Raw genomic sequence first — 15,046 nt, 5'->3', positions numbered from 1 at the left:
CTCCGCTGCCACATGGGCCCGCCGCCGCCCATCGTCGCGCTCGCCTGCCGCCCTCCCATCGCCGCTCCGCCCGCCGACTGTCGGCCTCCCTCACTGAAGAAGAAGAAGAAGAAGAGAAGAGAGAAGAGAGAAGAGAGAAGAGAGAAGAGAAGGAGAAGAGAAGAGAAGGGAATGAAATGTGCAGCTGACATGTGGGCCCCACGTACTTTTTTATTTTTTTTCTGACTAGGATGCCACATCAGCAAAACCACCCATATATACTACCTAGGGACGTTGAGTAAATGGTTTTGTATAGTTTAGGGGTGAAGATTTCTGGTTTTGTGGTTAAGGGACGTTAAAAATCTCGCAATTAAATTGAGTAACCTCTGGTGAACTTATTCCTTCCGTAAAAAGGACCTTGATGACTAAGTGGGCTCCGATTCTAGGGCCATACCCAAAACCCAGCCCAAGATTCGTTTTCTGCGTTGTGATTTAGCCCATAAAGACCACAGGCAGACAGGCTCCCACTACCACTAACGAGAAGCTACCCTCGAGTCCGACGGAGAAGGGGAGAGCTACCGCCTTCTGCGCCGCCGCCGCCGCCGCCGCGGCAGGTTGGCCGCCTCCGATCGAGTCCCGCTGGGGTTAGGTGAGCTCAGCACTGTACTTCTTGTGCAGTATTTTTGGTTTCCTAGATTTGCCCGGTTCTCGCTTGGCTCAAACTCGTTCTATCCCTAGCTTGCCCCGGCGCCCGCCGCTTGTTCGACAAAATGGCTGACCGGAAGAAGTGCAAGGCGGCGGCGGTCGCCACCACGGATGGCGGTGGCGAGGACCGCATCAGCGCCCTCCCGGACGAGGTCCTCCAGCGGGCGCTCTCCTTCCTGCCCTCCCGCGACGTGGTGCGGACGTGCGTGCTCTCCCGCCGCTGGCGCCACCAGTGGAAGTCCGTGCCCGCCCTGCGCATCTACGCGTTCGATGATTGCCGGGACGTCCAGCACCTGAGTGATTTCGTCACCAACTTTCTGCTCCGGCGCAACCGGTTGGCTCTACATGAATGCGACATCATATGCTTTGACGAGGGAGACGGTTGTGAGGTGTTCCGGGAGAACGCCAGACAGTGGATCCGGTACGCTGTATCGTGCCAAGTTCGGGTGCTTCGTGTTTCTGTTGAAGCGCACACCCGTCTATTTGGTGCGCCTCTCAAAGCCCAGCGTTTGAAGAGATTAGAACTTTTCAGCGTGGAGTTGGGGGCCTTCTCCCTTGATTTCTCTAGCTGCAGGGAGTTGGAGGAGTTGGAGCTGGGAGGTTGCATCATCAAAGACAAAGTAAAGCGGATCTTATCAGAATCATTAAGACGTCTGAGAATCGAAGGATGTGATTTTTTCCGAAATCGCACTCGCATTTCTTGCCCAAATCTCATTTCCTTGGAGATTACCGATTTTACCTTGTACACTCCAGTGCTCATGAGCATGCCTTCCTTGGCATCGGCATTTATCAGGTTTGGTGAACACTGTGCTGATTCTTGTGACTGCTACTATTACGGCGAATTTGGTCCCGATTATACTGGATGCCATCACAGTACAGTTAAGGGCAATGGCACTGTGCTTCTCAATGGTTTATCAGATGCCATCCAATTAGAGTTGATAAGTGGTGCCGGAGTGGTACGCTTGAGCCGCCCTATAAGAACTCCTAGTGTTTTTTGTTGTCAGCTACATCTTGTTGACTTTTCTTATCCATCCAAGAGAACATTAAGCTTTCTACAAAACAAGCTATCTAAGTGTATTGCCTGTTTGTTGCCAATTAACAATTGCGGATTATCATTATATTAACACGTAAACATCCTTTACAGTTGTTTCTGACATCATACTATATTAAACTGTGACTAGCAGAGCTTAACTAGTTATCCATGTTAATTTTCAATACCTGGTATATCATGTTCTTGTTTACTATGTCTTGTTCATCAGAAGATAGCAAAACCAAGTACAGGTTATAAATCTCTGCATCTTCTTCTACCTAATAATTACTTGAAATATAAAAAAAACCCCTACACACAGCTCCTGTTCAATCCAGTATTTCCAAATCTGCTATTATGAAGTTAGACCTTGAATTTATTCTCATCAATTTGTGCATTGTCCAGTTCATTTTCAGAAGGGATTTTAGATGTTGCCCTACATTTAACAAGCTGAAAACACTGTTGCTCAATGAATGGTGTATGGCTGCTGACTCCAGCGCACTAATTTACTTCCTCCAACACTCACCGGTTCTAGAGAAGCTTACTCTTCAACTTCGGAAGGTAAGAAAGATTACATGTAATTAGTATAGCTTTGTTTTATTAGAGTTTTCTTGTATAGTTGATTGATTCAATTTTAAAATTACTTTGTTTGCTACAGAGCCCACGTACTATGGTCAAAAGAGGTAGCATGAACAAAAATCAGAATGAAAAATTCTTGGTGTCAAAGCATCTCAAGTTAGTTGAAATTAAATACTGTGAGGATGAGATGGTTCAACAAGTTTTACATGTCCTAAGTGCTTGTGGCATACCATCCGAGAAAATTATCATCCAACGGATAAGCTCATGGGCTTCTGGAGGTAAGTCGACCAATCTGCAATCTTGCTTGTTTCCATTCATAAATTTTGACAATATATAAGATTTTATCAGAAAGATGGATATTCGTATGAATAATAAAGAAGACAACAGTCTTACATTGTTACATTGCGTTCACATAACTTTGCACAGAGAGATGGATATTTGTATGAATAATGAAGAAAACAGCATTCTTACATACTTGCATTACATCCATATCTATACCCCTTACAAAAGGGAGTAGTGGTGGGGGTTGTTCTGCCCCCCCACCCCCCACCCCCCCAAAAAAAAAACCACCACCACCACCAACTCCCAACTTTCTTTTAGAGTAAAAATGACATGCGGGGCTAGAGGACCCACATGTCAACCACTCCCACTAACCCTCTACTCTTTATAGCAAGGAAAAAGAATAGTGTGGGACCAAAGGGCCCACATGTCTGTAACAAACATATACAACAATTAAGAGATGGTAATAATAGGTTAAAGATAATTTTCTTTAATTAATTAAAATCCCGTTGCAACGCACGTAAAATATGCTAGTAACCTATAAATTCTTTAGCTAAGCCTTAGCAGCATTGTGTACCTACATTTTCATGCATCTTTTTTCTGTGATTGTTGGTTGCCAACCCAACCATGAAAAGAGAGGACGGTGTCTTGTGCAGCCCATCAGGGCCCCAAGAGTAGTCCACCTCTCTAGGGCCGCCGGTACTGTACATGAACAGTACCATGTGGTTACTGTCCATGCGTGGTACTGTTCAAATTGGGTGTTGCAACAGAGATAAGATTACATTTATTTGTTATCTATTTCCTTAATCTGAGACATAGGTTTCCTAAGGGTCAAGTTCTCCCATCTATGTAAGGGTGGGTATGTATCTTATTTGATAAGTTTGTTATGGGCTTTGATTAATGGATAGGGTAAAAGGTCCAAAGACCGCGATAAAGGTGGGATTGCACTGGTTGGCGTCATGTTTGCCTGTTGTGCCAGGAGCCCAGGACCTCAGGAGACTCTGATCAAGTTAGCCGAACTTTATGGTTTTTTGCTTAATTCCCGATGGGGTACATACTAGCCACATAGGGCCTGTAGGGAGAACACTTTACATCCAAGGAATTAATGTCTACTATCAGAGAAACCAATCCGATCTCTATCTCTAATTTGCTAACAAACCTCATCCATTGGCTAACTAGATAATCTCCTATCTTTATTTCATTTATTCTTAATTTGCTAATTGACCTGCTAAGTATCCGTAAGGGGTTACCACAAGCCCATTACAGGGTTACTGTAATCTTGTTGGCCCATTGGAAAGATTGGCTTGTTTCAAGCTGACAAGTGCTAGTACCATTCAAATGATAACCCCGTACTATCTGCAAAAAAAGAGAAACTTGCATGATCTCTAAGGTCAAATGCACTATCTGTAGCTTACAGTTAGATTAGATGGGTGCATGTAGATGATAATACCTGTGAGCGACAATTAGAGTGAGTACACGTGAGAGGTGTCTGCATGTGTGTTTTCAAGCCACAGATGATGGGATTTGACCTTAGAGCTAGCACACCACTTCAACAAGATTAGCTGTTAAAATGAGCAGTTACTTACATTCACCCAGTTAGAAATTTTTTAGACCCAGTGATGATATATTTATAATACATCGTTAGGGCTTATGTTTTAGATCAAACTGATTGTTGATGGCAAAGGGAACATCCTGTAAGTAAAATGCCCTAGCCAAAAAAAAAAAACTGTGAAAATGAAGGATTCCTGCATTTCAATGTCCGTTTCCATCAATAGATTTTTCTTATTACTTTTATATGGACCTTTTTCGGTGCTTATTGTATCTTGTTCATGTTTATACAGGTTTTAGTTTCGAGCAGAGGAAATAGGCTCGTTGATTGTTGAGAATTGTGCCCCTGAATCTGGCGCCACGAAGCTGCTGGCTTCCACGTTTGTCTATCAAGATCATGGGTAGAGTGACATTCTTAGGAACTAGTAGTAGTAGAATGAGCAGCCTGACTTGCTTGTTGGGACTAGTATGTTTCGTGTGAATATCTGATGGCACATGGCATGTTTCTTGTGCTTCCTTCTGATTAAACTCATTCATGTTTGGTAATGCCTGGAGAAATTGTGTTAATATGTGCTGTTCTTGAGTAGAAGCTGAAACTGCAGCCTGAACTGAAACACTGCTGAAACTTGTGTGTCCAACAGAGCTCTATGTTGCCTTATTTTGGACTTTATTCGGAATTACTATGTGGCTAAGCAGAGCATTAAATTTGACCCTTATAATATCGTCTAAAATTACCCAGCTGTTAATTAACACCATAATAATACTTATACGAACCACACTTAAGCTAAATCCTTCTCATAAAATCTTCAGATAAAGCTGCACCTCAGAGAGTCCAAAACGACTGTAGTAAATCATTATTCCCCCATATCCATATGGAATCAAACCGAGAGTATACACTAACGCACTACGGCGAGGTCGAATCAGGACCTGGTCTTGAAGGGCACGTAGGTCTTGAGCGAGTCGAGGACGCCCTGGATGGAGGCGGCGCAGGCGGCGACGGTGACGAGGAAGCAGACGAGGCTCAGGCTCTGCAGCGCCACCCACTTGGCGCTGAACCGCGGCAGCTGCCGCTGCCGGATGTACATCTCGACGGGGAAGAAGACGGTGAGCGGCCAGAACGCGATGCTCCCCAGGATTCCCAGGATGCTGTTGAAGAAGGGCATCAGGATGGCCAGCAGCGTGATCACCGCCACGAACGCCGTCCTCCACACAAGCCGGAACACGTTCACGCCGCTGGCGCGCCCCGCGCCGCCGCCGAGCAGCCCCGGGCACCGCCGCGCCACGCCGCCCTCCACGGCGGCGAACAGCGGCTGGCAGAACACCTGGAACCCGCCGACGAGGTGCACCACGATGCAGGCGTTGGCCACGTCCACCAGCCAGTATGGCTCGTAGAAGCCGAAGCCGGTGAGGATGTTGCCCGGCGCCGCGTTCCCGAAGGCCGAGTAGCCCAGGCAGCCGCACAGCAGGTAGAACCCCGTGGTCGTCGAGATCCCCGCCGCCGTGGCTCGCCGCATCGTCGCGTTCTCCGGCGGCGACGACCGCAGCGTGTCCTGGATCTCGATGAGGATGATGGCGTAGGAGTAGGCGAAGGCGACGTTCCCCAGCGCCTGGAACGTGAGCCACACCTTCTGCGTGGCGTCGACGTCGACGCCGACCACCGTGCCCGTCAGCGTCGTCCTCCCCAGCGGGTCCATGATGGTCTGCGCCAGCGACAAGCCGACGGCGATGGCGGCGTACGAGAAGGACATGACGGCGGCGATGATGGACAGCCACCAGAGCTGGTGGAAGTTTGGGAGCTGGCAGAAGAGGGCCTGCAGGACGCCGAAGCCGATGATGTAGGCGCTCGTGTTCTGGCTGCAGTCCGTGCCATGGCCGCGCCAGTGGTAGCAGTTGGACTTGTTGATAGCCCTGCACACGCGCGCCACGCCATGACATTGTACGTTAATTAAGCTCGATGCAAAGAACATGACGTCATCAATGGCGGGAAGGAAGGGAATTTTTTTGTTTGAACTTTTTAAATTTTCTTTTATTTTAAAAAATAAACCTTATAAAAACTTATTTCCAAAATCTGGCATGGCGTGGCAACTGTCAAGCTACCTGTAGTGAGCGTGATAGTTTTGTCCCAACTACCACGTCAGCCAGACCAGCATGATCAAATAATGAGGGTTATTTTGTCACGTTAATCCGGCTAGCATGATCAAAAGGTTCAGATCTTAAAAATAAGTAGTCTTGAAAAGATATATTTTTAAAGTTATTCTTTTAAAAAAATAAGAAGAAATTGAAAAAAAAAAGGAGAGTGGCTAAGCTTACGCGGCGGAGATGGAGGCGGTGATGGTGTAGCCGATGCCGGTGCCAAACATGTTGACGTACTGGCAGAAGCCGCAGAACCAGACGTGCCAGCCACCGAGGTAGGACTTGACGGCGTCGGTGTAGGTGTAGTTGCGCTTGCCGGTGGCCGGGTCGCCGACGCGGTAGCAGTCGGAGAGGAGGCCGCAGGTGTAGAAGGTGATGGCGGCGAAGAGGAGGAGGGTGATGGGGCCAGCCACCCACCCCAGCTGTGCCATCGCCCACGCCAGCGACAGCACGCCGGACCCGATCACCGCCGTGATTATGTGCGCCGTCGCCGTCCACACCGTCCCTGAAAATTGCATTTCATATGCGCCCAAAACACATCACTTGAAATCGATCGAATATTTTGCACTGTCCGTTCAAAATTCAGAAGAATTTAAAACGAACAAATTATTCATCAGAAAATAATGCGATTGAATTGCAGGCCAGGTTTGCAATTTCTAGAATTTCAGGCTACCGGCACGAAACTATTACGCCTGGAAATTTTATTTTCGTTCTTTCTTTCACAACCTAAGTTAGCTCTGTTAATATATAACTAGTTTTTAGTTTTCACAATCTACAATTCATTGCCTGACCTATCATCTACCAGTAGCTGGTTCATAAGTTAAGAGCTAGTATGTTAATTGTGCATATCATATCAGATTCCTGCTCTATCAATAGAATTTTGCACCGTCGTTAAAAAAAATTGTGCATACCAGATAATCAGATTCCTCGTTTTAGATTTTAGGGGAATTTTCGAATTCTCAAAGGCAAACAAGCATTCAAACAGCAGCTAGCTTAACACAACAATGTCGCCAACCTTTTCTTTCCCCCTTTTTGTAAACAGAATGTCCTGAAACATTGATTAAGAAAACAGATGATCAATGATGCCAAAAGAATTCGATGCAGACAAAACAGTCGCAGTTCTTGACTTGGACATCAAACGGCCGGCTGCATATATAACAGAATCACCACAGGACAAAACCTAGAACAGCAAAGATCAATGGAATATCGGATTGGAGTTGAACACGGAAGGACCTTCCCATCCGGTATCTCCTTTTGTTTTCCCATGCACTTATATATATACTACTTTTACTCGCAGCGCGTGTTTAAGATAATTTTTTTAAAAAAAAGAAAACTGTATAATAGCATCCTACAGATACGCGAGTTATAAAATACCATTGTATTTTTATAAAAGGGCAGTATATAAAAGGGTAAGTTTAGTATTTTTAAAAATTTAATAAAGGGCTGTCAAATCATTTGAAGTTGAGATTTATTTCCATTGGGAGTAAATTATTTTGGATCTCGTCGTCCGTTTGTGCTAGCGCTTTATTTTTGGACAGACCGAGTACGTAGCTAGCGTACATGCAGACCTATCGACGACGAGACGAGCAAGAGACTAAGACTAGAGTGGATTTCATCTGAGCCACTCTCTCTCGAGCGGGTTCTGGAAACACAAAAATACAAAAATACCCTCACGCAAAAAGATGGAAAGACAAATATACCCTTTCCGATTTATACTGCAAAACTAATCTGAAGGAAGATCAAATAAATCTACACCATCTATACTGTTAGATCATTACTTGTAGTATAGTGTACCATAAAAATCCTCTTCGACTAAGCATAAGCACAATCTGATTGTCATGCATCCATAACTCTACTACTATATCAATAATGTTTTTCAAAGTTCTCAAGTGCAATGTATCTGAAGTCAGGAGTATGTCTTTCTACGAGAAAGGTACAGGAAACCAGCACAAAAGATCTCAAAGGCTAGCTAGCTAGCTAGAGCAGCTGCTAACTGAACTAGCTAGACTGCTATATGATCATGTATGAGCAGGAGTCAATGCATGGTGCAGCCGCCGCCGCCGCCGGATTCGGTGACATCGCCGGCGTCGGCTTCCATGGAGACCGTTCTTTTTCCTGCTGATCATGATCTCCTGTACACCTAGGAGGCTATGGCTAGGAGTGGAGTATATGCCTATCCCTGCAAGAGGCAACTTTAGGGAGATGTGCCAGTTTTTATGGGCAAAAAACCCAACCCAATCACAAGGACCTCTATTGCATAGCATAGGCGGCGATGCTCTGTGGCATGGTGTCCAAATATCTAAACTTGCAATGACATCCTCAATAATCAAGATCAATAGAGTTATACACATTCTTGTATTCTTTGATGTCACTACAATGCATATAGCCTCTTCTTGATCTTTAAGTTGGAGCCCACAAAGGAAATAAAGACCCTATTCATCCAGGATTCAAATAACAACATGTATGTTGCATAGGAATAAAATGTTTTAGCCTTAAGCTTAAGATTGGCCATAGCAATATTCTCTCCTTTACTCATCTCCCAAGACAAAAAGATAGAGCAAATATACTATTTTATTTTTGGCTCTCTCATTTGTTACAAAATAAGTTTATTTTTAAGCAATTATCGTATCGGAGCTTGTGAAACTAGGAAATAAAATTGTGTGAGGAGTAAATAATGCGGAGAATAATTGTATTAAGATTTAATAGAGTAGAAGTATTCTAGTCTGTTTTATTTTGTATTGGCATGTATGGGACATGTGAAAAATGAACTTATTTTGGGATAGAGGGAGTACAATACTACATCTACAGTGAATTATTTTTTGTGATAACTTCAATTATGCTAGAGAGATTTGAACTCTAAAATTATATTTTTTGTGATAACTTCAATTATGGTAAATCTATAATATAGTTTTGTGGCAAATTTATTGCTAAATGCATAGTTTTCTGATATAATGCGTTGTATTGTTCAATCAAAGTATGTGTAAACTCTTATAATGCCTTGTATTGTTCATCCAACTATGGACAGGGGACAAGTAAGTGTAATTTAACAAATTCCATCTGTTCTAATAACAGGGTCAATTAAACCAACACTAATATTTCCTCACAGACAATTAGACAAACATCAATAGGTTAAAAAAAGTAGTAATAAATAAGTGAAAAACGTGAAATTTTGTTCCTATTTTTGTCATCGGTCCAAAATTAATTCTGAACCAACTCATGCATGCGGGGGCATAAGGAAGGCAACAAATAGCCAGAAATTCTTTGTTTTTTTTTTCCTTAGCTAGCAAAAGATTCAAAATAGAATCATTAATTCTCTCTAAATCCAAAGGATCATGGTGAGCACAGCTACAGTTGGAGGCAATCAATACTAGCCAATTCGACTGATCGTGCAACAAAGTAAAACTAGGATCAAACCATATGCATGACCTGGACACAGAGATTATTACATGCAGATAATGCAAGGTTGGTGCAATTAACGTAGCATTAATTATTATTTGATCATCTACATCTACGCAAAGCAAGCTTTGATAATCCACCAATCTGTTGCGAGAAATACATAGAGGAAGGAGTAGCAGTAGCTCGGATATCGTAGGGAGGAAGAGGGGGCCCGAGTTTAATTCCCATGGGGAATCTGCATCTGCTTTTAATGACCCCCGTTTCACGAAGCCTGACGGCCTCAGTCCCAACAATTTCAATTCAGGTTTTCACCAATTATTACTGGATATATATCAGATGCAGAATGAATCTCCAATCAACATCGACCAGAAAGAGGATCGATTACCATGCATGATAAAAACAAAAAGGATCTTTTCCATTGCATGGCCGGTGATCATCATCAGCAAGAGGAGGAAGAAGAAGAAGATTGAAGTCTTGAAGAGAAGAGTATGTACCTGTCCTCCTCTCCTTGCCGTCGTCGTCGACGTCGCCTTGGGTCCGGGGAAGGTAGACGTCCATAGCTGACGCCGCTCCGCCGCCGTTGCCGTTGGTCCCTCCTCCCATGCGAAGAGAGAGGCTTCTTTGTCTCTCTCTCTCCGAGCTAGAGAGCTAGCTAGCTATTCGATCGATCGTACGTCTCTCCGGTTGATGCGCGGGGTGGTATATTGATCCCCTCTCCCTAGCTAGCTCGGCGCAGGGTAGCGAAGCAAAGCTGCCTCCGACGAAGGCGGTGGGTTGGGGGAGTGGTGGTGGTGGTCGGGAGAGGGAATAGGAGAGGCCAGTGAATGCCCCCATATATATAGCGAGGAGGGACACCATGCATCAGCGCTCTCTCGCTAGCTACTCATAGAGAGTATAGTAGGCTACGCGTGGAAACAGGGTATACCCCGGCGCCAGTGCGTTCAAATTAAATTAAATCCAATCCCCGTTTTTATATCCATATAAACAGCTTAATGAAGTAGTAGCATGGGTTATCTAAAAAGGTAAAAGAAAAAAAGTATCCATAAAGAGCACAACTCGTGTTTTGCTGTTTTTATCTTATCTGCGATTAATTGTATAAATGTGTCAATTCGCTTTGATTTAACTCGCTGGGTTTCTGTCAGATATTTTTGTTCAAAATTATTTGAAATTTTAATGAAATTTGGTCAAAATTTAAATAAATTATGCTAACTTCAAAAAAAATGGAAAATTTGGACGAAATAGTTTCAGGTGGGGTCCGATGGACTGTTATTAAAGCATGACTTTAGCTATTGTTTCGTGCGGTTTCTGATAATATACGGTACGGATGGATTAAACAAAAATTAAATAGCCATTATATGTCCAAATTTGCCATGATCATTGAATTCTATATGTGGTGTAGGATGCCATGTTACAAGGGGGTACACGGGCCATGGTCAATTTCATACAGAACCCCTTAGGATCCAAATCCTCTTCACAATCACCAAGACAGAACTAGGACAAAACAAAAATATCAAACGAAGTTTCATACCCCTCCGTCCTCCGCCGCAATCTTGATGATGATGAGCTGAATTCACTATTCATGCCACTCATTTTGGGAATGTTGTGTGCATAGTATAAGCAGATACAAGGAACTGTTATGTGTGGTAGCTTCAAGGAAGAGAAGCAACTTTAGACAACTGCAAAGTACTGTGGGTGACGAATGGCAACATGGAACTTTAGTATGTTGGATTCACAGGAAAGAGAGACGGCTGCGAACAAAAGAAAAGGGAAACCGTCGACGGTGACTAGGGGGACAAGGTACCTTCGAGGAAGATCAACAGGTGTGCTGAAAAGCATAACAGCATGGTGGCAAGGAATGAGGCACACGTAGTTCACCAATACAAGGGATTTGGGAATATTAACAATTGTGAAGAAGATTTCGATCAAGAGAGATTTTTTGCGAAATTGGCTATGCCCAAGGACCCCTTGCAATGAGAATACACCTGGCATGCCACATCTCTAGACTCTAGGATACAATCATGGCAAACTTGGACCTTCAATGGTACATTTAATAAAATTAGAACGACTAAATTTGCAATTTTAAAGATTAGAGATTAGGATGAGACCACCAAACATTGTCGTAGCAGGGACCCCGCACCTCCTCCGATCTAGGGAAAGCCGAAACTACCATGTATGTCCTATTTGATTTGAATATATATTCAGGAGTCAAGCTAGCCATCACACACACTCGAATCAAGAAGTTTTCGAATATCATTTGGAAACCTAGTCATTCGAGAAAGCCAATAGGGCACAGTTTTGAAGGAGGTACTTCGAGGAGCCAAGCCTAAGTCTGGGGAATCAAGCCGGCTCAAACATGTGTTTCCAGGGACCACGACAAAAGGAGCGGCACCAGCTTGCAGGTGTGGCCCTGAGCTCGACAGTTGGATAAATGGGTCCCCTCATAAAGGCCAGAATATACATTTGTACCCTTTGCATGTGACGTCCTTTCTAGGCACTAATGTAACTTCCTAAAGGGGGTTGGATGGCCTGTAAAAGGGCAGCTTGTCCTATCAGGAGGCAGATGCATTCTGAACTGAAAAAAAGTCTAGAAGCAATATACTAAATATACCCATATACCTTTCGGATACATTCATTACTCAAGATAGGTAAGGTCACCTTATTTCCTCCTCTATCTTCTACTTGTTAACGAAATTTTGTCACAGCATATATTGGCATCGTTCGTTGGGAGCGTGAGTGGCCTCGAAAGGTAGATGAAACCAAGACCTCAACGAAGATAAGTGGTAATAGCGAGATATGCTGAAGTGTTCGGAAAATCACCTTAGTCACCTGAATTCAATGTTGTAGAAGCAGAGGAGCCGAATTTGAGAACATGAATGATTTCGAGTAAGGTGCAACTGTCAAAGATGAAGAGCAGAAAGCTGAGGAAGCAAGAGTCACAACTGAAGTGGCAAGTGGAGTGCTAGCATTGAGAATGGAAGCATTAGTTAGTATGGTGCAAGCACAAAGGGCTCTAATGATAAACACGACATGGTACAAAGCAACGCAACAAGAATACAAAGACTTCAGTAGTTACGACAAAACATGATTTGTGCAAGTGCAGATGTTGATGTGGCTACACGTTCTTGACCAATCGACGTCAAGCCTTTGATCTCTTAGCAGAATGCCAATGGTCTACTAAGTTCAATTTAGTTTGTTCAGTTGAACCTTCTGAACTCAAACATGAATAGTGCTTCGGCTCCTGATTTGAATACAACAACCTAATAACAACCATTCACTGTAAACCCAAACCATTCTATTCCATTTCAACCCACCCAACAACATTCAAACCACAATAACTCAATGAGCCAAAATCCAAACATAGTCAGCAAAGCAGTCTTTCATGCACATCAAAAGAACATCAGCCCAATACCTTATACAACCAACCTAATACCCCAAATACAAATACTAGTCAATATACCTCAACCAACCCAAGCTATACCAATACAAAACCAAACATCACAATAGAACATACAAAATATCATCGCTCAGTTAATCCATCAACAAGACAAATCGAGCTTCACAATACAACCCATCCCACAACAAAACCCACAACTAGTCTCACATCAAACGTATAAAACATTGAACTTTGCAAAACAACTTTATCACCAATAGTATCAGTACACATTGTTCCAACCTTGTGTGCCAACATTTTTGAACCAGCAACAGTTTGTACAATCACGAGGAGTTCGATCAATCAATGAAAAATACTCTCTAAGTCCAGCATTGCAAATGAAACCCTAGCCAATGAAATTCAAACTTTCAAACATAAGAAAGCTCAACAGCAACACAGGCCCAAATGAATTCTTGAGAGTATATGAGACAACAATAAAAGCCACCGGTGAAGATGGCAACACAAATGCAAAAGTCTTGCGCACGGTGCTCAAAGAGATAGTTTTGTCCTAGCTCTTCACAATACCAACATTATTGGTACACTCATGGGAACAATTGAGGGAGATGTTTGAAAATGGATTCCAAAGAACTTGTGAGGAGTTGAAAGGGGCAGAAGATTTGATGCAATGAAGTAATTAACATGGCAAATGATTAGAGAATACATCACAATATTCTTAAGGGTTCGATGATAGATTCGAGGGGCTTGTCATAGTAGGGACCCCACACCTCCTCTGATCCGATGAAGCCAAAACTAACATGTCTATCTAATTTGATTTGAATAGATTTTCAAGAGTCAAGCAGGCAGAGCCAGGCTCCCATGGCTGGTCGATGGCGGATCTGCGCTCCCGTAGTCGGCCAGCGGCAGACCCGCACACCCGAGGCCGACCAACGGCGGATCCAAGCACCATTGCAGTTGTCCAGCCGCTGTAGTCGTTAGCGGCTGACTACGAATCCGGGTGTCGTTGTTGTCATGACCTGCATGAAGCTCGAAGGTGGAGGAAGGCTGGAGGAAATGAGAAGAAGAGATGGATGGGGACCTGTGGGACTTAGCCAAACTTTAATAGCGCCTCCACATTTTGCAGGCGGACCACTGAAGGTCCCACCTTTGAAAATCGTATTTTTCCAAGCGGACCACTTAAGGCTCCGACCATAGTTGATTTTCATAGGTGGGGCAAAAATCTAGGGGGTCTCTAGATATTTTTGCAAATGGTTATATGAGGGGGTTTTTTTTGGGTTCTAGAAAAATAAGAACTAGAGTTAGTAAAAATCATTTTCTAGTAGTGCCTACTACCCCCGTTGCCTCCCCTCCACCGCGTTGTTCCGTTCCACCAATTGTTGCACGGCTTTGGAGGCGGCGGAGCCGACACTGTCGCCGTCTTCTGCTACGACATCTTGCCGCGCACTGCCGTAGCAGCGTCGACAATCATGCACGGCATCGACAAGTAGTATGCCAGTGCGAGGGGTGGGCGCGAAGCTGCCGGTGAGGTGTGGGGCGGGGGACAAAGCAACGGCACAGCGAGGTCGTCACTGCGGTCAGGCAGGATGTGGATCGACCGATTTGATTTTTTCCTTGAGAGAAGCAGTCTATCTCTCTTCCTATCCTGACATGTGGGCCTATGGATAAATCCGTCTGGCCAAGTTGGGAAGAGGAAAGAAAATATGAGAAATTTGAGAAACCCGGGAAATAGATAAAAGTGGCAAGGAACGAAGGAATTCACGCTTCTGATTGCATATTCTAAAAGCAGTCAAATTGAGTGGCATATCCTGAAATAGTGCGAATTATATGGCCTTTTTCACCCACTAATGTAACTTCCTAAAGGACCACACTTATTACAGTACAACATTCTTGCACTTTTGTCAGCGCATCTGTCACGCCCAGAAATTCACGAACCAGAATTTCTAAGCTGAATGTGCATTAAACCCCTGTCCAGGACCAGCCAGGGTACACAAACGACAATTGTTGACATACAG

General features: G+C 44.0%; 2 protein-coding genes across 2 annotated transcripts; one reads left to right on the top strand and one right to left on the bottom strand.

Moving 5' to 3' along the window:
- Window positions 1–512: 512 nt before the first annotated feature.
- On the top strand, window positions 513–4,822 carry LOC127777771 (putative F-box protein At1g49610). Its single transcript, XM_052304388.1, has 5 exons — window positions 513–628; window positions 718–1,640; window positions 2,117–2,272; window positions 2,370–2,568; window positions 4,411–4,822. The coding sequence occupies exons 2-5, from the start codon at window positions 750–752 to the stop codon at window positions 4,434–4,436; spliced, it is 1,272 nt and encodes a 423-aa protein (XP_052160348.1). The 5' UTR covers window positions 513–628; window positions 718–749; the 3' UTR covers window positions 4,437–4,822.
- Window positions 4,823–4,881: 59 nt separating this feature from the next.
- On the bottom strand, window positions 4,882–10,442 carry LOC127777770 (amino acid permease 3-like). The gene is made up of 3 exons (XM_052304387.1): window positions 10,141–10,442; window positions 6,428–6,755; window positions 4,882–6,025 (listed from the first exon to the last, which is right to left on the bottom strand). Exons 1-3 carry the CDS (start codon window positions 10,247–10,249, stop codon window positions 5,038–5,040), a joined length of 1,425 nt encoding a protein of 474 aa, XP_052160347.1. The 5' UTR covers window positions 10,250–10,442; the 3' UTR covers window positions 4,882–5,037.
- Between the last annotated feature and the right edge of the window lie 4,604 nt (window positions 10,443–15,046).

This window comes from Oryza glaberrima, chromosome 6 (genome assembly GCF_000147395.1).
Source record: "Oryza glaberrima chromosome 6, OglaRS2, whole genome shotgun sequence".
NCBI lineage: Eukaryota > Viridiplantae > Streptophyta > Magnoliopsida > Poales > Poaceae > Oryza > Oryza glaberrima.
Note: the sequence above shows the minus strand (reverse complement) of the source record. Positions and strands in the feature narration are given on the sequence as shown.